General features: G+C 34.0%; 2 protein-coding genes across 3 annotated transcripts in view; one reads left to right on the top strand and one right to left on the bottom strand.

Moving 5' to 3' along the window:
• Positions 1-14,918, top strand: part of LOC126828502 (4-hydroxybutyrate coenzyme A transferase) — a 20,976-nt gene extending 6,058 nt beyond the window's left edge. Inside the window, exons 2-9 of one of the 2 annotated variants that reach the window (XM_056102447.1) lie at positions 1,163-1,315; positions 2,129-2,368; positions 2,981-3,172; positions 3,520-3,735; positions 4,548-4,685; positions 5,625-5,657; positions 9,505-9,633; positions 10,607-14,918. In XM_056102447.1, the coding sequence (XP_055958422.1) occupies positions 1,163-1,315; positions 2,129-2,368; positions 2,981-3,172; positions 3,520-3,735; positions 4,548-4,685; positions 5,625-5,657; positions 9,505-9,633; positions 10,607-10,791 (1,286 nt within the window). In that variant the 3' untranslated portion in view covers positions 10,792-14,918. The remainder of the gene's footprint in view (positions 1-1,162; positions 1,316-2,128; positions 2,369-2,980; positions 3,173-3,519; positions 3,736-4,547; positions 4,686-5,624; positions 5,658-9,504; positions 9,634-10,606) is intronic. The other variant, XM_050558277.2, reaches the window with a different exon arrangement.
• On the bottom strand, positions 14,849-25,282 carry LOC126828505 (elongator complex protein 5). The gene is made up of 8 exons (XM_056102448.1): positions 25,144-25,282; positions 23,141-23,210; positions 22,558-22,638; positions 21,025-21,251; positions 20,297-20,475; positions 18,634-18,726; positions 16,176-16,276; positions 14,849-15,351 (listed from the first exon to the last, which is right to left on the bottom strand). Exons 1-8 carry the CDS (start codon positions 25,196-25,198, stop codon positions 15,246-15,248), a joined length of 912 nt encoding a protein of 303 aa, XP_055958423.1. The 5' UTR covers positions 25,199-25,282; the 3' UTR covers positions 14,849-15,245.

Below are 25,282 nucleotides of genomic sequence, written 5' to 3'. Positions count from 1 at the left end.
ACGGACGGACGCGGACGACGACAATGTACGACCACATTTCAAATAAAAATAAAAATTATTTTCTAATTTCAATGGTAATCATTATTCGATACTTCCGATTTAATCTGTAGACATAGAGGTGTATATATTGATATAATACACCTCTATGTCTGTAGTCAAACGATATTCTAGATTATTGCGGTATTTTCAATATTAAAAAAATAAAAAATAAATATTGTCAAAATAAAATTTACATAATGATTAATTGATTTATTGAAATTATTGTCTACCCTAACACTTGAGTGAAGATAAAAATACATTTGCGCGGATCTAAAACATATAAATAGGTCACAGGCTGTACTGTGGCTCTATGTGCTGCGTAAGAATGGGTGACAAAATGGCGCCCATGACGTCAGTTGGCCAGACTCTCTATATATAAGGCTCTGGTTTTAGTCAGAAAAAATAAGATTTTTTTTCATTAAAATATGGATCATATCCATGTTACATGTGATATTCAAGTGATGATGATATCCACAATCTTGTCCACAAGTGTTTTATACCGGTAATCATTATATTGCAGAAGACAAGAGCTTTCTGTATACCTCAGCAACTACATCTTTCTGTAAGCTATATATTGTGAGTGAAATATTGTTTGTAAACTCAACAAATAGAAATTTTCTTACCTGCAATGGCTGCATAGTGAAAATCTCCATTTCAGGATATGCTACCTGAATTGTGCAGAAAACACAAATCGGATGCAGGATTTGACAAGATAAGACTGAGTTACCGAAACAAATAGGAATTATTTGTTATTTTATGAAGAGAGCTGACACCAGAGTCAAGAGTTTCTAGGTTAAATTTTGGTTAATTCACAACACGGTAAAAGAAAAATTAACCTTGGCAGTGACAATTATACTTGGACGTATTATCACCAGCAACATGTCATATTCGTTCTATTGGTCACTTCATGTAGATCTAACGATATATTCTGAAGAGTGTCCTAATCTGTGACAATGACCACCATATAGTAATTCCTTTGATAAGCAGGCAAGTGTCTGGATAATCAGTCTTTCTATAGATTTTTCAGATTTTCTGTAATGTATCTTGGCTAGCCCTAAAGATAAACAGAACAAAATTATTAGATTTCAATTTTTATTCTCCATTGAAAATGTTGTTATTTCAGGTGATAAAATTTATATACATGGTGCAGCAGCTACACCTTTAAGATTAGTTAATTGTTTAACTAAACATAGTCTGGAAAATAATTTAGAGAATATAGAAGTTATACATATACACACAGAAGGTCCTGCTGAATTTACAAAACCTGCATTTGAAGGTATATTATTCATTTGGATAAAGAATGACAAGAAGTCTATGCAAGTCAGAATAATTGTTTATCATATTAATTGCTGAATATGTATTTTAATTTAGAAAATGTCCCAGTATCATGTGCATTGTTCTCCAACAGTGTCCATTCTTTATCTCTCTATAACATCACTGAATAAACAAATTCTGTTTTGATTTCTAACAAGTTTGTGAAATGTGGAGGTTTGTAAGATTCAATATAATCTTTGTAGATAACCATAAAATACCATATTTTAACTCCATGCTAAGACTGGATGTGAATTTATGACTATAATATATTGCAACATTAAAAGATTACCTTGACACTCTTTCATATTCTGATTATGTATGCAGGGATAGATTCTCTAATTTGTTGATATTCAAACAGTCTCGCTAAAGCATTTTACTTATTTCAAGTATAATAGACTGGTAGCGCACACAAATTTATTTGTAAAATTCAACGCCGACAGATATAGCTTGGTGTGCAGGTGTACACTAAACTGTGATAATGATGCATATTGCTCTTATTGAACCTTAAAATGTCTGTATCTAAACGATGGATTAATAAATGAATCTCCAATATGGCATATACATGTAATGTATATAATTTCCCCAATCTAACTCTATTTCTGGACATATTATGTGAAATCAAAAGATGACTTTTTTACCAACTGACAAAGATCTCATAAAAAGGGTCATTTATGGAATGTCGGCTAATGTGTAGCTTAACCTTTTGAGAGAAAAGTTCAGCAATAAATTAGCATGCAAATAAGATTAAATCAATTTATTTTTTGTCTAATTTCAGGAATAATTAGATCTAATTCCCTGTTCATTGCTTCCAATGTGAGACAGGCTATTAATGAGGGACGAGCTGACTGTACCCCAATATTTTTGAGTGAAATACCTCTGTTATTTCGACGTAAAATTGTTAATTTGGATGTAGCTTTGATATCTGTCACTTTACCAGATGAACATGGTTACTGCTCCCTGGGAACAAGTGTTGATTGCACAAGAGCCGCCATAGAAAATGCCAAATACATTATAGGTAAACAGTAATCAGTGATCACAATTTTAAATTTTAGAGTTAAAGTTGAAAATTTACTCAACAAATCTGTCTATCTAATTCTTTTATTTATTTCTTACTTTTAAGAAATAAAATATTTAAAATCAAGTTTTTGTGTACCAGGATTAATAGTATGGCTTTGGTATGATTTAATCTCCTGCTTCCATTTCACAAAACAAACTTAGTCTTACGTACACATAAATGGAACAACTATATAACATTACGTATGCAATAAAGTAATATAATATAATAATGTAATAATGAATTTGTAGATTGCCTGAAGTGACACATTGAAATTTTTGGGACATGATTAAACCTCATTAAGTATATTTGAAGTGGAGCTGGGTCCCATGTCCTCCTCATCTTATTATTCTTCTTCCGTGGGATGGTACTCTCTGAAAAAAGCCTAAGGCTCTGCCAATTCAAGTACAATCGACATGAAACTTGGCATACTCGTTCCTTGGGCATTGATTCACATACTTCGAATTTTGATATAACGTCACAATTTTAAAATGGCGCCGATGACATCATGCTCAGTTTCTCGCCCATGGTACGCTTATACTTGTTTACATTTGTAAATACTATATTTTACAGCTTTGGCCAATCACAACATGCCTCGTACATTTGGTGATGGATTGATTCATCAGTCACATATAGATGCAATGGTGGAAGAAAAATATGTACCTATACCAGAACGACCACAAAAATCATTATCAGATGCTGAAATTGAAATTGGGCGTTTAATTGCTGAGAATCTAGTTAGTGATGGTGCTACACTTCAAATGGGTAAAAAGAAATTTTTTTTTAAACATCATTAATTTTGGAATTTTAACTTTAAATTAAGTAAAATAACCAATTTCTTGTTGACAAAAACTTTCATTCAAATTCAAATTTTGATCATAAGGCCTGTTATTTGTGCTTGGTTCAATCCTAAATATGTATGTGACAAGGAGTAGGGTAGCCTGCCTAACTACATAGTTTTCTCCAGGTACTTTCGGTTTCTTCCTATTTCTCAAGACCCCTGCAAGAAATTATTTCATTAATGATATACACGTATCATTATTTTATTCTCTACGTGATTGGTGCATATTTTTCATTTTCTGGCAACCTATATTTTTGTTATTTAATTATAGGAATAGGAACTATACCTGATGCTGTGTTATGTCAGTTGTTCAATCATAGAGATCTAGGTGTCCATACAGAAATGTTCAGTGATGGTGTAGTCGACCTAGTAGATAGGGGGGCTATAACTAATGCTAAAAAAGTTGTTCAGACAGGAAAAATTGTCAGCTCATTTGCTGTTGGAAGTAAAAAGCTGTATAATTTTATGGACAACAATCCGTTTGTTGGTAAGTCATACAGTGTATTGATTACGAAGCTTTTGTTTTGTTCACATCTGCCAGCGTTGACCAATGTTGTCTTCAATTTTTTAATATTTGAAGTAATTTGGACTGCACAGAAATCAATGTTATGCAAAATGTTTCCTGTGAGTGTGATAAAAGTATGTGTGCAAGATATTTGTAGAAAGTATGTTAGATAATTTTGCCTAGTATAATTAACTTGGCAAATAAAAACAGATCATGCAACCTTTTGTATTTGAGAACCAAAATAGTATTTTTACTCGTTATGGCCTAAAATTTGTGCACACATTAATTTCCTTTGTATACGCCTTGCAAAAAATGTGTGCACAGTACACAAGCAAAGTTTAGAGGGAACAGCGGTCTTGACCCTCTGGAATTGAAAATTGACATGTGGAGAAATTTATGTCAAAAGATTAGGAATTTAAGAGAATTACATCATAAAACATAAATTATATTAAAGAAATAATTAGATCAGGCAAGCTAGTTTAATTTGTTTTCATTACTGAAATAAAATGCCATTTTGGTTGCCAACTAGTTTAAGAAATAGACATTCATGACTCATTCAGTATCTCCATGGACAGTACAAAAATAAAAACAAAAAAAAGGTATGATCAGATAGTTTAAATGCCATAAGAATCTACTGTTGAGATCTGATCAGTTAGTTTAAAACTTTAAATGCTATAAGAACCTACTGTTATAAGATATGATCAGTTAGTTTAAATGCTATAAGAATCTACTGTTATAAAATATGATCAGTTAGTTTAAATGCTATAAGAACCTACTGTTGATTTTATTTTCAGTGATGTCAGATGTATCGTTTACCAACAGTACTGCAATTATTTCTCAGAACCCAAAAGTAACAGCTATTAATTCTTGCATAATGGTGGATATAACCGGTCAGGTCGTGTCTGATTCTATTGGTACCAGAATGTACTCAGGTAATATTTTCTATCAGCTTATTATTATTATTTATCTTCTTATAAAATACTTAGTACTACAAAATACTGATATGTCTAGTTGTCATCTCCATTAACCCAAATGGTGCAGAAAAGAAGCGCGCTCAACTCCATTTCACTTCTGTTTGTTGTTCAATGTGGTGCGGTTTAGAATTCAGGTTGTTTCATTTTTAGAACTTAACTGAGGTTACCGAAATGTCAATCATTGCTTATTATAAATTAGTTCTCAGAGTAAAGTATCCAATCAAATTTAATAGCATCGCTGTCCAAAAAAGCTAAAGCTAATGCATCAAGTAATGAGGGGAGATAACTACTTGAGGGTATGATACTTCTTAAATATATCCAATAAAATTCAAAATTCATTAGGTTTCCATATGAAAAATTTCAAAAGCACCCCATTCTCCGAGGTATTGATGTATACAATGGAAATAGCATAAAGACTACCTGGTACCATGCATGACCTTCATAAATCAATACATTGATCTCTAAATATCACATACATAAAGAAGGTAAACCATTGGACTAACAGATTATATATAGAGATAGAATCATAGGCTGTTTTAAGATTTGTTCTTGGGGGACTATATTGTTGTCAGCCCTGTCTGTTGGCAGTCCATCAACAAATCTTTTCTTTTAAACACTTGACAGATTAGTTTTTGAGCTTTTTGTTTTTTCAAGCTTTAGAATTATGCATCAATTTTGTGAAAAATGTCAAAGAGATGTTGTAAACGCTCTGACCTTAAAGAGTTTTTGAGCCTATTTTTACATCTCAAGATTTTGTCTTCGTTCACAAAGCTTTTGGTGGGCGCCTATTTGTTGCTTGACAATAGAGTGTTAACAAATATGTTCACTTCTTTCCTGTGATGTCATTAGAAAATAGAAGTGTTAATTAAATTGTGTTCTTTTTTTTATTATGAGAAGCTCTACCTTCTTTCCTTGATATTGAGTTTGATGGTAAATCTGAACAAAGAATTTATTCCTTTATCTATACTGCTACATGTCAATATTGTTACATTATGTCCGGCTGACTTTTCCTCCATCTATCAGTGAATTCAATAATCTGTCATGTCAGTCCGTCAATCCAGTATTTGTAACTTGTTGAGCTGCTGTACATATAGGTTTGAGTTATTGCAAATTTTTATACGCCCACATTGAAATGTGGTCATATACTGTCGTCGTCGGTCCAGCATCCACAATAGCTTATGGCTGCACTACAGGCTAAAGTTAATATCTGATTGACTTTAGAATTATACACAGTGTTTAAGGTCATGAGTCGAAGAAGCTTATTGATTTTCAACGATTTCCGTCCTTGATGACTTTGAAATATCTTGTGGACGCTCTAGAAGCTGAAGTTCATATCTGATTGACAATAAATTTATACACAGTGTTTAAGGTCATGAGACAAAGAATCCTATTGTTTTTCAATGATTTCTGATAATTACTGCCAGAGTTATGGCCCTTGATCACTTTGAAATATCTTGTGGACACCTTATATCCGATTGACACAGTGTTTAAGGTCATGAGACGAAGAAGTCTATTGATTTTCAACCATTTCCAATGATTATGGCAATTGATATTAAATGTTTTATATGCTAAATGTTAGAATAGGGCAGAACTAGAAGTAAAATGGGTTGTTAATCGTAATCAGATTTTAGTGTGTTGTAAAGGTTTTCATTTCTGAAAGATGAAAAAAATATGCGACAACCCGTGTTGACTCCCGGGATGACTTAGCTGCTGTGGGCGTATCTTTTGTTGCCTGGAAACCTATCCTTTTAAAAAATTTTATTGCTCTGTTGTCATGAGACAGAATTCTTTTTCAAATCATGAGTCATTGACAACTTTGTTGACACCTGTTATTGTCCCTAGCCTTTCAAAGAAAGCAGGGGACTATAGAATGGGTTAGTTACGGTTAGTCTGTCCGTCTGTCCATCACACCTTTTGGGACACAATAACTTTCCCTCTAATTGAGCTAGAATGTTCAAACTTGTGGTAGGTGTTGATTAGGTTGATGGAGTTCGTAGATGAGCATTTTCTGCTTAGGGTAAGCAGAGGTAAGAAATTTGATTGGTTGATGCTTTGGGACACATTAACTTTAGTTCTGATTAAGTGAGAGTGATCAAACTTGGTGTATAGTTTCATTACATCAATACCTTGACTAAGTTCGATAATGAACATTTCCTGCTCAGGGTAGTAGAGCGATAAGCAATTTGATTGGTCGAGACTTTGGAACACAATATAACTCTCCTTCTAATTGAGTAACATTGTTAACACTTGGTGTAGGTGTTTAGGTGAATGCCTTGATGGAGTTCAAAGATGAGAAATTTCTGCTAGGGGTAAGCAGAGATAAGCAATTTGATTGATTGATGCTTTGGGACACAAAAACTTTAGTTCTAATTAAGTGAGAGTGATGAAACTTGGTGTATAGTTTCATCACATCAATACCTTCACTAAGTTTGATAACGAACATTTTCTTCTGTGGGTAAGCAGAGCAATAAACATTAACTCTCCTTCTAATTGAGGTAGAATGTTCATACTTGGTGTAGGTGTTCATTAGGTGAATGCCTTGATGGAGTTCGATGATGAACATTGTCTGCTTACAGTAAGCAGGGATAAGCAATTTGATTGGTTATGCTTTTGGGCACGATAACATTGGTTTTAATTAAGTTAGAGCTATGAAACTCTGAGTATAGATTCATTATATCATTACCTTGACTAAGTTTGATGAGAATTTTCTGCTTAGGATAAGGAGCGATAAGCAATTTGATTGGTCAAATTAACATTTCCTGCTAAAGCTAAACAGAGCTAAGCAATTTCTTTGACTTTGATTCTTTCTGAGAGTGATGAAACTTAGTGTATAGTTGATAAGCAGTTTGATTGCTCGAAAATTTTGAAAAAGATAAACATGCAATTAATTAATATGTGTCATCTATTTATTTCGGGATTTCGGCAGGGGGACATCAGCCTCACTGTTGGCTTGTTATGTTGAGTTTTGATGACTTAACTGCTGGTACATGTGCATGTATTTTTTATTGCCTGAATTCCAATCTATTTGATTAAGTTGTTTTATCTGGCTTAAGATGTGCTGCTTATATATTTTTACAAGTCATTTATTTTTCTTAATATAACAGTGTTGGTACTGCATGATGTGACATTTGCAGTGTAGCCTTTTATTTGAAAATGAAAGCTACAGTACAGTTTTTATAGATGACTTGAGCACTATACATAGTTCTGTCACGGTTAAAGATACATTTCCTCAACACTAACAGTTTAAAATACATATTGTTTGAAAAATATGTGCAAACTATCATCTATCAAACTTTATTTATTGTGAGCTTACTAATCACTTTCAGTCTGTAATGTTATATTTCTAGGTTTTGAGATTGCATAAGATGAACTAACTAAACTAAAGGGAACATGTCTTTAACTTGATTGTTGTTTTAGGTCACAATGCAAATGCTTTTATTTCATCTGATGTAATCGTAATACATGTTTTTCACCGCATGTTGTGTAATTTAAAACAGTAATATACTTTTTGATTTGACAATTAAAAATGTTGCCATATATCCATATATGTTAAAATACTTACATATTATAATTGAAAAGGAAGGAAAATGACCATGTCAAATTTTCATTGATTACTTACGGTTGTACCAAACTACAAAGTTAAATCCTTTTATAATCTCACAGAACTTTAGTCTGTATTAATTATTATCCATACTACATGAATTTAAAAATGATGTTTCTGGCTTTGTGAAATGAATAAGTTTGATAATTTGGAATAACAATACAGCATAATTCATGTCATCCTCCAACTATATTAATTCAGAGGCACTCATGGTATAATTAAATATTGTCCTGGATTCTAAATCAACCATAAAAAGTGGCGATTTATTGTTGCCTGTCAGTCCCAGTTTGTGACTTTCCTTACCTTCCATTTATGTTTTAGTGTTTGCAATTTGTAATGGTTGTTTAATAAAATTGTTTAGTTTACATTAATAATTGTCAATAAACTTACTATACAAGAGAAAAACAAACCATCCAGACTCATGTTACTTGGTTTATCTTGGTACCCAGTTTAGCTTGGTTCCTTATGCAAGGGAAATGAGTAAAAAAAGACATGACTTACATACCTATGTATCTATCTATTACATGTTTTAATATCATAACAACCCAGAATCATGTTGCTAAATTGATTTCTTCTTCTTTCTTTTTTTGGGGGGGTTGGATGGCCGAATGGTTAGCATGTGCGTGCTGTATCATAAAGCCTGTCATTGAGTCAACTGACGTGGTTTTGAATCCCCGGTTGTACGTGACAAGGAGAAGGGTCGCCTGTCCAGCCTCGTGGGTTTTCTCCGCGCCCTCCGGGTTCCTCCCACTGCTAAAGACCCCTATGAGCAAGCGAATTATTGAAATAAAATTAAACCATATGTTAGTCTCGAAATAACCTAGTTTAAACCCCATTTTTCTCTCTCTCTCTCTCTCTCTCTTTTTTTTCATTGTTTCTCCCAAAGCTTATTAAGTGTAATTTCTTGATTAAGTTATGTATTTCTTTATATATATATTTTTTTTTTTATAAATATTTCAAGGCTACGGTCAGTTTGGGGGGAACTTAGAAAATCATTCAGTTTGGGGTGAACTTAGAAAATCATTCGGTACCAAGCCAAACCTGGTACCATGACACCAGGAAACAAACAAAATATTGAATTTGGCATTAACAAGCAAACACCAAAATACCGCCTTCAAAATTATTCCTTATTGTTGAAGATGGTAATCATTTATATGTGGTTCTTTTTTTTTACAGGGGTAGGTGGCCAGATAGATTTTATACGAGGGGCAGCGTTAGGTTTAGATGGTCACGGTAAACCTATAATAGCTATGCCATCAACCACTAAGAAGGGAGATTCTAAAATCGTGCCATTTATTACTGAAGGTAAGTATAGAAAACTGATTAATCTTATTTCGAGGAAAGCAGGGGGCTATCAAAATGGGTCTGTTCGTACATCTGTCAGTCCATCACACTTTTTGGGAAACAATAACTCACCTTCTAATTGAGGTAGAATGTTCAAACTTGGCGTAGGTGTTTAGTAGATGAATGCCTGAATGGAGTTCGAAGATGAGCATTTCTGCTTAGGGTAAGCATAGATAAGCAATTTGATTCTGAAACTTGGTGTATAGTTTCATTATATCAATACCTTAACTAAGTTTCATTAATCACGATAAGCAACTTCCGAGCTCAATAACTTTGATTCTAATTGATTGAGAGTGGTCAACTTCGTTTATAGTTTCATTACATCAGTACCTTGACTAAGTTCAATGATGAGCATTTTCTGCTTAGGCTAAGTAGATACTTCAATCTGATTGGTCAAGACATAACAACTCAGCTTTTAATAGTGGTAGAATGTTTAAACTTGGTGTAGATGTTCATTTGGTGAATGTCTTGGCAGTATTCAGTGATTAAAATTATCCGCTAAAGCCACGCAGAGCGAAGCAGTTTCATTGGGAAAATATATTTTTGATTCTAACTAGTATATAGTTTCACTACCAGGTACTTCAGAACCTTGACTGAGTTCGATCGTGAACATTTTCTGCTTAGACTAAGTATAGATAATCAGTTTGATTGCTTAATACATTTCAAAAAGATAAATGTCCAATTAATTGATATACGTCATCTATTTATTTTGGGATTGCGGCAGGGGACATCAGCTTGTTAGATTTGAAATTATCGTTGGTATACAAGCAGCCCTACTTATTTGAATAAAAAACTTTATTTCATCTATTTTTACATATTTAATGTCTGTCTCAGTACTAGGCATTATACTGGAGTCATGGGAGTTAGTCCCAGGTCTCACCTCTGCATGCCACTGAACTTATTCATCATATATATTTATTTTCTGTAATTATAGGTAGCGGGGTAACAACTACTAGAGCTCACGTTCATTATATTGTAACAGAGTTTGGCATAGCATCCTTATTTGGTAAAACTCTAAGACAAAGAGCCTATGAATTGATTAAAATAGCACATCCCAATCATAGAGAAAGTTTAGAAAAGTCAGCATTTGAAAGATTAAAGTGTATGCCAGCACCATGAAGTATGTAAATACATTGATTAGAAGATAACATTAATAAACATTACTACACCAGGAGATATATTTATTGTATCAAAGGACTTTCAGAAAAAAAGAATCTGATGTTTAGAATTTGCATTAATGCGAAGTGCCATTACACTGTGACACAGTCATTTTAGATTAGCCATAAACAAACTTCTGTTCTTCTGTATTTGTTTCTTACTAGATATACAATAAGTCAAGTGCCCATTAAGTAGATCATTTTCGAAATAAGATGGTAGCAGCACCAGGATTTTCCCATGGAACTTTGGAAGATTATAAAATTTTTGGCTTTTACATTTTGGATTATGTCCTTGATGATAAACTGAAATAATTACATCTTAGCATTGATCAGAAAGGGGGAAAAATATCTCATAGAGCTTGGATATGGCCAGCTTCTAATTAAAAGTACATAAATTAATTTTATTTGTTGTCTGTCGGACAAACCACATAATTATGGTGTACTTTTGTTTGAGTAATGTGCAGAGGGATCTTTAAAAGTTTAATTGTCTTGTAAAAGTGTATGATCATCGAAACAGATCTTATAATTGCAGTGCACATTTGACCCTTAGATTAAGATGTGAAACTTTTGCAAATTATTTCACTCATTTTGGTATTATTTAAATTATAGGTCTATTCTTGTCTAAAATGAATTCATTATCTCCTTAAAATGATTCAGGGGCAGATGTTGTCCAAGACCATTACTTGCCTTGAAAACCATTAATAGTTATGTTATTATAGTTTTTTTTTTACGAGAATACAACATATATTTAGTGTATTTACCCACGATCAGCTGAAAAGTTATTCTGTGACACAGCTCAGTTGATCATCAGCCAATCATGTGCAGAACATGAGGCAAAAAGAATGTGATCATACTCTATATTTTATCATTTACATCCATATTTTACTGTTAAGAGTTACTGTTATTGTCTTTTAATGACTGGTATTATGTTTACCAGTATTTTATATTTCTGTTAAATTTACAAACATATTTAGTACTTTTTTTGTTACATGAATTGTAGATTGTTATATGTTGGGGTATATTGTCATCACTCCTGCTTGTCCATCCATCACTTCACAAATCAGAGTTTTTAAGATTTGTTTTTCAAACTTGTTTGGATTATGCACCTTTTTTTTTTTATGATTTGTGTATGTCACATAAGCTTGTACGGTAAACATTTTTGGAATGTCTTCTTTTTAATAAGCTGGAATTGTTTTATTTTAAAGAGTAATGAAATTCAGAGTGGTACATCAGTTTTATGATGGTTATTGTTATAACAATTTTTATAATTGTTGTACAAGTCTGAATAATTAAGATTGTTTTTATATTACAATGCAACATTCTTGCCTACCTTCAAAATGCTACTGATGGACATATATATCAGTATACTGTCATACAAAATAAAAGCTTCAAAAACAGTTTGGAATGATTGCTCAACATCAATATTATATATATATATATATGTACATTATCATCATAGACTACAAAGCAGGGAACTATTAAAATGGCTTCATCCATCTGCCTGTCACACTTTTGGGGACACAAAAACTCTGGTGTAGTTTCCCTTTACGTTTAGTCATTCAGATGGGAAGAAAAACCAAGGTCTAGTTTGTAAGCTTACAAGTTGGCGTGCACAAAACAAAGCTTGCCAGTTGGAATTTGGATTAAGAGTAGATAACAGTGCTGCCGTCAAGGCAAATTTCTCATATAACACACTGTATTTCGTATGCCTGTCTTCATTAGCTCGGTTGGGAAGGAACGTAGGACTCCATTTCATTTCCATGAACACATTTTGTAGATTTAGCACTTTAGAAATAGACATATTATTATCATTGGCAATTGGTCTTAAATGTAGTCTTAATAGTACATGTACATGTCTGGTAGTAGTAGTGCAGTTTTAGTTATTATACCCTACAGCTTGTTGGTCAAGGATTATAATCCTTCAAATGAGCACTGAGCGGACATGCAGAATGAACTTATATTTCCACAAAATTTTGCACTGTATCACAAGAATCACTAAGTTACAAAAATTACTCAGAAATACATACAGAACAAAGACTTTGTGGACTGCTATCCTTGATTTTACCTTCAATCTATGTATTTTATTATATTTTATGCCATATTTAATATATAACCATTTAATGAACTCTTTGGTGCATATTTATTATTTGTTATTATAAAGTTTTAACCGGTGTTAGTGTATATTGTTTTTGATATGGTCATCTTAGTATATCCAAGAGAATAATGTATTAATACTACCCGTGGTTCACACATTACAATAGTGCCAAGAGATACATTTCCATTGTGAACTTTTGATAGGCTCTCCGCATGTCATCAAAACTGACCTTTGAGACTTCAAATAACATAATAATAGCCAATGCTTTTTGTTGTGTTGAACCAAGAGTAGTAATGATATGTTACAGACATTGGTTATATCCAAGACAATGATTGACATGTTATTGTTAACCTTAGTAAAATATATTTGCCTACCTGTGATTTGTTAAAACACACAAGATTGTATGCCTGGAGTTTAAAGATATATTATGGAAGATTCGATAACGAGTTGGCAGTTCTCACTATAATAGTTAAAAACTAGATAATGTAAAGGCAATTTGCTGAAAATTTCATTCAAATTGATACACTATGAACCGAGAACTAAGCGGTTGAAATTTCCGGCTAGCCTTGATCATCATTACTAAAATCAGTACGATAATAGTGAAGGAAAGTTATGCAGTAAATCGGCTCACAATCCACTAAAGATCGCAGGCTAGCGATGCCATCTAGAGTTGATTATGGTCTGGATAGATTAATTAATATCTAATTAATAATTTAGATAACATTTAAGGCCTAAAAGACCTGCAATAGACAGATTTAGCTCTTCCATAATGTATTTTTAAGCTTGGGTACTTGCATTATTCTAGAATAATACACATTATTTATCTGACAATAATGTCTCTTACAGTAAACAAACATTATTTTGGCTACCAGCTAATTTAATTAGGAACTAAGAGTTTTGAAACGTATTTAAGAAATGTAAGATTCAATGTGTTTGTAGATGACCATAATATGTTATGTTTTAACTGGACATGTTTGGTTTTGTTAACTTATAAATGTGACTCTGTGATTGTATGAAGTTAAACCAGTTTGGCAACAGTAGGGTGCCCCACACATCCAAAATGTTCTTTATTAAAAGTTGTACACACTACAGCTACTCATGCAGTGCGAGAATACTGGGCGGTATAGTCAGTGATGCTATAAATAGCCATCGCACATGAAATTTTCAACACATCTAACGACTATTAAAGCCGTAAAAAATCTGTTGTTAACTATTCTGAATAACAATAATATTTCTGATTCCTTGTTACGGCAGCTTTGGAAATTATGTTCTTTATGTTTTTGAATTTGCTATATTATGAACTATACAGTTAGGAGCGGCATCTTTTGGTTTAGTAAAATTAATAATTATCTCCAAAGTTCCTTCATTAGGCAAGAATAGCATACTAGTAGTATCTTATTTTTGTTTTTACAAGGTTCTCAAAACAATTGTTGAGTTGACTAACGTGTGTGTTTCTAAATTACATTTAGTGATCTAGCTTTCTGTAACGTTTTGTAGAAAATAATCTTGATTATCCCAGCCTGTCAATCAGCCGGAGAACGATTGGTAGGCAGCTGAAGATGGAGTAATTTCATATCAAGGGCAGATAACCTATTTTGCACTAAAAAATGCCCAGATTGAATGGCTTAACAACTTTTTCAGTCTAATTTTTTAATTATTTGAAATAATTATAACTTGTTAAATACAACACAACGGTATTTTGGGACTATAAATGTGAGGTGGTAAGTTAAGACTTGTTATATATATATACTTATTGTGGTATAATTATCGAGATATTGGGAGATATTTATTTATGGTGGGACACCCTAGCAGCAGTTGAACTGACTGGAGCCAAATAGATATATTATTATTGTAGCTCCACTCTGTTATCATGTGGTATGTGCATCCCGGTTTTAAATTTCAATCAAAGGCTAATGCATACATGTATGTAACTATTTTTATACACTTTATTAAGGATGTATATTAGAATATAAATAATAAGTGTTGAATAACTATATATATCTTTTTTCTCTATTACACCCACAAATTACAGAATGATGCAAAATATTTCAACAGAACCCCTTCTAATTATCTGTTTATCATTATGTACGGAATTTGATAATGGAAATTAAGATGCAAGTTTGCTGTGGTAGGGGAAGAAGGGCATTGTATGCTCTCCTGAGAGAAAACTTTATTTTTTGGCCTAAAGCAGAATATTTACATCTCATAGAGAAGCATTGTATCAAAACCACAACATTTGCATTGATAACACCCCTTATGATCCAGATCACTCAGTCACACTCCAATTAACTGAAACACAGACAACTTATAAAGTCATATAGCTATATATGTAAATCATCATCTGGATCTTCTTCATCTAAATCATCCACATCATCAGCTTCATAGAATATCTTACCACCTCCGGGCTGATTTAAAGCTGCATCTTGTCTGTAAATACAAAATAGAATTAAATTCTTTACCGTAGGACATATTTTGTTTTCCTTAAATTTGAAAATCCTTTTATCAAAATTCAATCTATCCATTCTCGAAGCTCGTACTGTTTATTTGTGGTTCAAATGACAGAAAATATATTCTAATGACGATCAACATAAACAAAAATATTCACCAACTAATTAATTATTCTATAATCTCAGCTCAACTGAAGTAGAACGAGAGAGAGAGAGAAATGGGGTTAAGGTCCACTCGACACAAACTAGGTCATTTTGGGACTAACACATGGTTCAATCTTATTTCTATAATTCACTTGAGCGTAGGGGTCTTTAGCAATGGGAGGAAACTGGAGGACCCAGAGAAAACCCACGAGGTTGGACAGGCAAACTTACTCCTTGTCAAGTACAACCGGGGATTCGAAATCATGCCAGTTGACTCAATGACAGACCTTATGATACAGCACACATGTGCAAACCATTCGGCCATCCACCCCCCCACCCCCCAACTAAAGTATAAACAGACATTATGTAGAACAGATTTGTACATTAATCATGACTCTACTTCAACCGAACCACTTGAATTTTATAGATAATTATGGTAACTAACCATAAAACGGTTTTATCTACTTTTGTTTGTGTTTATCTTTGCTAAGTCACAAAGTTGATATTATCAAGAAATAAGATGCTAGACACTAACTTTTACTTCACACAATGTAAATATCAAACAAAGAAAAGAAAAACGATTGTGGATTAAAAAAAAAAATACAAAATTTGGCGTACGTGCTGTTCCGTTTCCAAATTTATCAACAAATTATTTCTTACTTATTTTTATCATACGTGTAAGGCAGAACCAACTGACTTCGAGCTTCTTTTTCACTTTCTTTTAAAGTTAAATTAAAAGTTAAATTTGATGCTGGATCAATCTGAAACCAGAAAGTTGTATATATTGTACAAATAAAAGAGTAGCAGAGGCTGGACAAGATGATAGATCTGTGTAGCTGCTGGATCAACAGCTGATGTGGGTGGAGAGAATAGTACAAACAGAAGTACAAACAGACTTATGTAGAAAAGAGTACATCTGTTCAGTGGGGACTATTCTATCTTCTAACTTATGAAACACTAAGAGAACCTCAACCAGAAATACTATCATTAAAGCAGTAATAAAACATAATGGTTCTCAATGTTCCGTCTGGAACACTCCAAATTTCAATCGAGTGACATGGAATTGAGTCCAGTCATAGTTCCGCTGAGCCTGATAATAAACGTGTTGGTAGAATGACACTGTATATTTCACCTATGGTGATTGGTTGAAATAGTGTCGTTTTTAGTTGACATTATTATTATTATTATTGTTCGATTTATATAGCGCTTCATTACACGTGAAGTGTTTCTAAGCGCATATCACAAACATATACTTCAAACACACAGAAACAATCAAAATCAGGAGAACATAATTAAACACAGCTGCCTGTTAGGCGCTATTATTCAAAGGTTTATGAGCAACTTTCCAATGGAAAGTGGTATCAGGTGTTCTAGAGCCCTCTGGCATGTGCACGGCACCCGTTGCTACATTAAAGAGGAATGCTTTATTCATGGTTTGCTTCACTGAAGTAGATAATGACTTAATTGCACATACATGAATAATATCCATTCAAAAAGGGTTGTTTGTACACTACTGGTACAATGTAAATTTGTAAACCCTCTAACAGAGTTTGTGTAATAGTGATATCTGGTGTTCTAGAAAGAGTGAGCATACCCTGCCTGTGCACAACACTCACCACTTTGCCAAAAATGTCATTTTACTGACTTAATATGCCATAATTTTGATTTGCATAGCTGCCACTGTTGCTTAAGGTATGCTATTTAGTTTTAAGGACAGCTACCATTGTCGATATACCATTCCTTTGTTTGGGGGAAGTTTACATCCACACATAGTCACATGTTTTATTTGAAAAGGAATGTATTAATGTTCTGGTGTTTGTTTTCATATCATTTGACTATATACCTTGTAACACTAAATTTTTGTGTTTACACACCTACCACATGGATAAACAAGCCAACAGTGAGGCTGATGTCCCCCGCCGAAATAGGAAAATAATTAGAGGACACATATAAAAATCAAATTGCGTATCGCTCTGCTTACCCTGAGCAGAAAATGCTCATTATCAAACTTAGTCAAGGTATTACTGTAATGAAACTATACACCAAGTTTCATCAATCTCACTTAATTAGAACTAAAGTTATCGTGTCCCAAAGCATCAACCAATCAAATTGCTTATCTCTGCTTACCCTAAGCGGAAAATGCTCATCTTCGAACTCCATCAAGGCATTGACCTAATCAACACATACACCAAGTTTGAACATTCTAGCTCAATTAGGAAGAGAGTTATCGTGCCCCAAAGTATCAACCAATCAAATTGCTTATCTCTGCTTACCCTAAGCGGAAAATGCTCATCTTCGAACTCCATCAAGGCATTGACCTAATCAACACATACACCAAGTTTGAACATTCTAGCCCAATTAGGAAGAGAGTTATCGTGTCCCAAAGCATCAACCAATCAAATTGCTTATCTCTGCTTACCCTAAGCGGAAAATGCTCATCTTCGAACTCCATCAAGGCATTGACCTAATAAACACATACACCAAGTTTGAACATTCTAGCTCAATTAGGAAGAGAGTTATTGTGTCCCAAAAAGTGTGACGGACAGACAGACGGACGGACAGACGGACAGACAGACAGACGGACGAACCCATTTTAATAGTCCCCTGCTTTCTTCGAAAGGCGGGGGACAAAAAATTCAATTTAGGTGAGTAACCTTGAAGTCTTGTATTTAGATATCCACAAAGAAGTCAATGTAACAGATTTTGCACTATTATTTGTTTACAGTTTAATATTCAGCTAAATTTTGCATCAATTTTAATATATATTACAAGGTTTCAGCTTATTCTTTCAAAATTTGGATGCATAATATTTAAAGATACATTATGTAAGATAAAGAGCTGACCATTCATTCTTGCTATCATGGCTCAAAAACTGATAATGAAAATATTGAAATGGCGAACCGTCCTAATCTAGTTAAAATCTTGATTACCCGATGCCATCAAGAGCTGATTATAGTCTTGTTTTGTTAATAAATGTCTAATTAATAGTTAAGATAACATTTCAGGCCTAAAGAAAGACCTGCAATAGGCAGTTTTAGCTCTTGCATAATGTATGTTTAAAAATTAAAACAGTAAAATATGTATGAAAGAAATTTTTTTTAAAATAATGTTGCCATACCGATTTTTCTTCTGGTTCTGTAGTACCTGCTGTAGATTTAACTTCTCTCAGATCTTTCACTATATTATTTTCATCTACATTAAAATATTCATTCTAGAATAATAATAAAAAACACATGTTAAGTTTGTTGATCATGTCTGTTCTGTTCTCTTTCCCTTTAGGTTTTCTCAAACAAAAATGAAATGAAATGGGGTTTAACGTCCTACTGTTCTGCTCCTAACCTGGGCTAATGAAGACGGGCATACGCCATCCGGGCAGCAGCGCTACGGCCTACTCTTATATCAAATTCCAACTGCCAAGGGATCTTTTATGGGCATGCCAATGTGTACACGGGGAACCACGCCGGAAAATCTGAATGAACTTTCTAGGCCAATGCAGGGATCAAACACCCGACCTCCAGGCTAGCGAGCCAGCCACTTACCCACGTGATCCCTCTTTCTCAAACAAGATTCACACAAATCATGCTTAGGTGCCAAACAAGGCGTGGGTCTTGTCAATGCAGTAAGTTTGGGCATACAGGCAGTCTGCACAGAGAGGTATACAATTCTCAAGGAATGTATCAAACTACTTGAATAGGGCAGGACAGACAAAGAGTGTGTCTAATTACTGGCAGTTTCAGTTGGATTTTTACAAAATTCGAACTCAGCCTTCACTGAGGTGTAACGGTCATATATTTAAATGTTTTTTTTTTTAAAATTGAATACAAATTGTGACTTCTAGAGGGTCCACAAGATAACAAAAGTGATATTTCATACAATCAGGGACCATAATCCAGGAAATTGCGATTCGATATCGCAGAATCCAAGATCTTTGGGTTATAAACATACATTCAAGTTTCATCTAAATTTCATCTAGAGTGTCCACAAGCTAAAAACGTGATTTTTTGTACAATCAGGGGTCATAATCCATGAAGTTTCAATCCGATATATGCCAATATCGAAAGGAACCGAGATCTTTCATGAAACTGTGGGCGTATAAAAAAGTTCCCTTGACAATTCAACTGCAAGTTAAGAGTTAGTCAAAACACCACTGCAATTTTCTGTCTTTTGCATTGCTCTCATGACAATAATAAAAGTATTCTTGTGAATAGCAGATTGTTACATTTTCTCCCTTTCACTGAACTATAGCAACAAAATTACTGCATACAATTTAAGCACCTTTGTATAATTGAAATCTTTAACATCTGAGTAATAATCATGTCAATATTAATATCAACTTTTAATTATTACATTGTTTTAGTTATCACAGGAAGACAATACAAAAGAAATTTACAATTCCAAAGTACACTCCCAATTTGTTGGATGGCCGAATGGTTTAAAGCATACACATTAAATCACAAGGTCTGTCACTGAGTCAAGAGGAAAGGTTTTGACTCTCCACCTGTACGTGACAAGGAGATCGGTCACCTATCCAACCTCATGGGTTTACTACAGGTCCTCTGGTTTCCTTTCACTGCTCAAAAACCCTATGCGCAGGTGAATTATTGAAATAAAATTGAACCGAATGTTAGTTCCGAAATGACCTAGTGTGTGTCGAGTGGAAATTAAACCCCATTTCTCTCTCTCTAAAGTATACTGATATATAAAAATTAATGTAACCATGTGTACAATGCGATACATGTATACTGGTAGAGTAATCTAAGAGGTCTTTGACAAAAACTTACCATTCGTAAGACTTTTCCTGAAGTTCTGTGATGTATAGAGCTACATATACTGGTATGAGATGTTATCTGTGATGGTGACAATATTAATACACTACTTGCTGTATGTTCTACTAATCTTAAACTATTCTCATCAAATATATCACCATGTATACCACATACTATTTGTTTTATATCATAACCTATATGGGAATAGATTTATAAAATAACTAGACCCCATCAAGCCTCTAATCTCTTGTTTTACAATAATCAATTTGTGTCAGATATGAAATGGATGGGGTTTAACATGCTATTTTTCTGAACCAACAGGGCTAATGAAGACGGCAACACATCATGCAGTGTGCTGAGGGAAATTTTCGCCCCAACAGCCTAATCTTATTTCAAGGGGTTTTTTTTACGTGCACGCCAATGTGTACACAGGACCTCAGATTTTCATCCTGTCCAAACGACTGTACTATCCCGTGCCAGGCCATTCTTCCTGCACCACTGACAAGGAGGAACCACACCAGAAAATTACACTGAACTTTCTTGGCAAAACACAGGACCTCCAGGTTAGCGAGCCAACGTCTTACTTCCTGAGCCACAGCGGCTCCCTGAATTACATCAAAGATACAAAATTAATAAATATATGTAGATAAATATATTATATAAAGACAGTGAAACCATTCCAAATCACTATTCCAGAAACTGCTCTTGTGGCAGAAAAATCATACCTTATTAAAGTAGCCTACCTTTGATTTGTGAAGTAGATAATTTACGTAGAAACTGGCATGTAAAAGATGGTGGACGCAATAAAAGATGGAAGCTTAGACTGTCAATAACAATGCCAATGTTCCCATTGCCTTGAGGTAAATTATCTTCTAAAAGTTTTTTAATGTTTCCATCAACACCAGTTTTATCAAAATCATGAAAATCTAACCATGTATGTGGATGCTTGGTGCCATCCAGAGAAACAATCCTGAAAAGTCACAAACTCAATAACAGAATAATAGAAAAATAAATTTGTACAATAATATGGTAAAAAGTGGAATAGATAGCAACCACCTAGATGTATTAACCCTTTGGCACTTGCTACAGGTAAATATTGATACCAGTATATTCCCTAGACAGTCCAAAATTGTGAATAGTTCTCCATGTACTAGTTCTTGGTAGTGCCACATCTATTTCCAAGAATCAGGTGGTTTGTAATGGTCAAAGGAGGTCTTAAGTGTTACTATCTATAAAACCAAACCATTACTGTTATCATGTGCATCAGCTTTTCTATCGAAGAAGCAACAGCACTGACTTCTAGAGTTACCAACCTAACCCTTGTCATTCATACCATTATTATTACCCTGTTAAGAATGGCAAATTCAACCCTCGGATTGAGAAATTGCACTTTAATAAGTTACTTTTATTGTAGGTTTTCACTAGCTGACACACTATGCTTGCCAACAAATCAACATAATACAACTGTCATAGGTCCTCGACTGTGCACATCTATGATTAAGCTTACAATGTTGGGCCTTGGTTTTTTTTAACTCATCTCATTGACTAAGTAACAGTTTACTTGCAATGTAATTTAAACTTAATCTAGAAAGCAAATATAAATCAGGAAATCTCAAAAATAATTGAAACCCCAACTGAATCTGGTGTTCATGAATAGAGAGAACAGCTAGGGCTTAACACTCACTTAAAGATACATTACGGGAGATTAGATAAAAGAGTTGGCAGTTCTCACTATAATAGTTATAAACTAGATAATGTAAAGGGAATTTGCTGACAATTTCAGTCAAATTGATCCACTCTGAATTGAGAATGTAGCAATTGAATTTTGGGCCTAGCCTCGATCATCATTACTAAAGTCGGTATGATAAAAAAAAAATATAGTCTCGATTATCTATTTTTTGATTTAATCATGAATGAGTGTTGAGCAGCAGATCGGATTATAATCCAGTAAATATCACAGGCTAGCGATGACATCAAGAGTTGATTGTGGTCTGAATAAGTTAATTAATGTCTAATTAATAATTTAGATAAAGAAAGACCTGCAATTGGCAGATTTAGCTCTTGCATAAAGTATGTTTAAAGACTGTTAATGATTTCTGAACTTTATAATGATCAGTTGATTTTTACTTATTTCTTTCAAATGTGGCTTTTAGCAATGGTAGAAAATCTGATATATCCTGGATGATTACCAATTGTAGGTTTTCATTCACAAATGCAGCCGTAACAATATAAGTCATATCAGAGTCTATCTGCTTTTAGTTGGTTTTATAATTTACCTTGCTTCAATATTTTCTGGAAGTGCATGCGTGTAGGATTCTGGAGAGTCTTCGTAACACAATAATATAACTTTCTCAAATCTAAAAATCATACAGAGTAAGTTGATGTTACAAATAAATTCATAAATGATTTCATCCAAATTTTTAGACTTTGAACTTTTTACTTGCTGATAATGTTTGTTACAACTGCATCAGCTGTCATCTGGGCGCAGTAAGTTTATGATCATGCAAAGTTTGATAGCTTCAGCAGGATACAAAAATGGCACATCCTACATTTCTGCACCGATTGCTGCCGAATCAAGAGTGCATTATAAATATGGACGGTCAGACTGGTTTAATGGAAAGATCTCAGAAAAATTTGACTGATTTTGAACAAAATCTTGAACATTACTGGAATATGTAGACCGACCCTGGGTTGCATTTTCATCATCTCAATAAAATAAAACCAAGTACGAACAATCCAAACCATAAGACAGAATTCGAAGTCCTAAAAAACGTTATAGGCAAAATAGTGTATTCAAGCAAAATAGTGTAATCAGCAAATGGACTATAATATATTTTTTGATGCCATTATTGTACAAACCTTTGAATTTGATTTAGAAGAAAATTATATAAAACATGAACATTTGATGCATCAATACAGTCTACGCTGTCTGAAATATGAAAAAAGAAACAATAAATATAAAGAGAGAGAGAAATGGGGTTTAACGTCCACTTGACACAAACATGGTCATTTCGGGACGAACACATGGTTCAATTTTATTTCAATAATTCGCTTGCGCGTTGGGGTCTTTAGCAGTGGGAGGAAACCGGAGGACCCGGAGAAAACCCACGAGGTTGGACAGGCAACCCTACTCCTTGTCACGTACACCGGGGAAACGAAACCCCGCCAGTTGACTCAATGACAGGCTGTATGATACAGCGCGCACGTGCTAATCATTTGGCTATCCAACCCCCCAATAAATATAAAATGATAATTATTAATATTACAGTTTTTCCTGCTCCAGTGATTTCTTCTTATACCCCACATTGTTTTTATTTTTGATAAATATAAAAGTACTGAAAGCAGAAGCTTTGTTATACATCATAATTGTACAATAATATTTCATCTTCCATAAATACTGTTAAAGTGTGCTTCCATCAAGCTAAATGTATTTGTAAATTCCCAGAAGTGATGTTATATAATTTAGGTGTCAAAGAAACTACAAAATTCATTCTTTAGCCATTCCATGAATGTAACGAAACGAATCATAAAATATATTTTTGTCAGTCTGGTTATTTGAACATAACTAAAGTGAAAACACCCACCAGCAGGAAATCCTGCATAGTCTGTTTTTAAAAAATCTGGTACACACTGAAAGATAACTCTGGAAAACAGATTATTCGTTATCCACCTAGCATCATAACACAATAACACGCTATAGAGGATCTAAGACTGAATAAGTTGCAATTCAGTGGCTCTGATACTCATTCTCTCTCTGTTAAATTAACACAATGGAGTGTTTACAGTTTTCAGGTGTCAAACTTGGCATATCCTTGCATGTTCCACGGAACGTCACCTAGGAACTGACTCTAGAGCCCTGGCTTTTTAAAAGCCTTATTATATACTCTTCAAAAAAAGTAGGGGATATTCAGAAACAATACAAAACTGCGGAAATGCACTGCTGTTATTATTAGAGGTAACCAGTGTATGTTAATAACAGGCCAATTGCCTACACATGAACATAAGCAACTTCATATGGGCGGCTTATCTGACGGCCCCTTTTCACTCGCAAAGAGATACTCTGTCAAAAGTGAAAATGAACGTTTTTGATTTTTGTCTTAATAATGAGTAATTGCTCAACCAATCCTCAGACATTCAGCAATCCGAGTGGCATGCTCCTAATCAACTGTCCAATCACGATTTGGGGCAATCTGACCCACTCCTCTTGCAGTGCCACGGCTAATTCTTGCAGTGTTGTTGGTTGACATTGACGTTGACGAACACGTCTCTCGATCAAATTAAACGAAACACACTAGAGCAAAGATAAGCTTAACAGTAAATCTTATGCAAGAACCGATAGGAAAGCAAACATGGATAGGATAAACCTGCGGCAGTTTTCATCAACCCTTCCTTGAAGTGTCAAATTTGACAATGAACCCCTCCCACGTGTAGGCCTATGGTCCTACTGCGTGTCGCACATGCAGCTCAGTGGTTCTGTTGGGGCGATAACTTCTTCATCTGTGAACATATACTCTCAAAGCATGTCAAGTGTCCATAACTATTTATCATATCACAACCTGCATAGGTATTTGCATTTCAATATCCCCTACTTTTTTTGAAGAGTATATACCCACCATAAAACCGTGATTATCAGGCTAGGGAATGTTTCAGATATTTTAGAGAATGTGTCAGATATTTTAGAGAATGTGTCAGACATTTCAGCATGTACGTAAATGCCAATAATTGTATAACTATGATCATGGACAATATACAGGTCCATGCTATAATTTATAACTTCATGTTGAAAGTGAAAGAAGCAGAATAGCAAATGTACGATGCGGACCGAAATCACTAGTCTACAAAGATAGGACTAGATACAGAACCTTTGACAAGTACAACTGAAGAAAGTTCGTTTCCTCTGATCAAATCCAGAAGCATTTTAAGGATTATCCAGTTGCCAATAGAAATTATCTACTCCTTGACATGGGGGCTGACATATTGCAATTCTGCAGTAAATACATG

Source organism: Patella vulgata, chromosome 7 (assembly GCF_932274485.2).
Source record: "Patella vulgata chromosome 7, xgPatVulg1.2, whole genome shotgun sequence".
Classification (NCBI taxonomy): Eukaryota; Metazoa; Mollusca; class Gastropoda; family Patellidae; genus Patella; species Patella vulgata.
The sequence above is the reverse complement of the archived record's forward strand: the minus strand, read 5'-3'. Positions and strand labels throughout refer to the sequence as shown.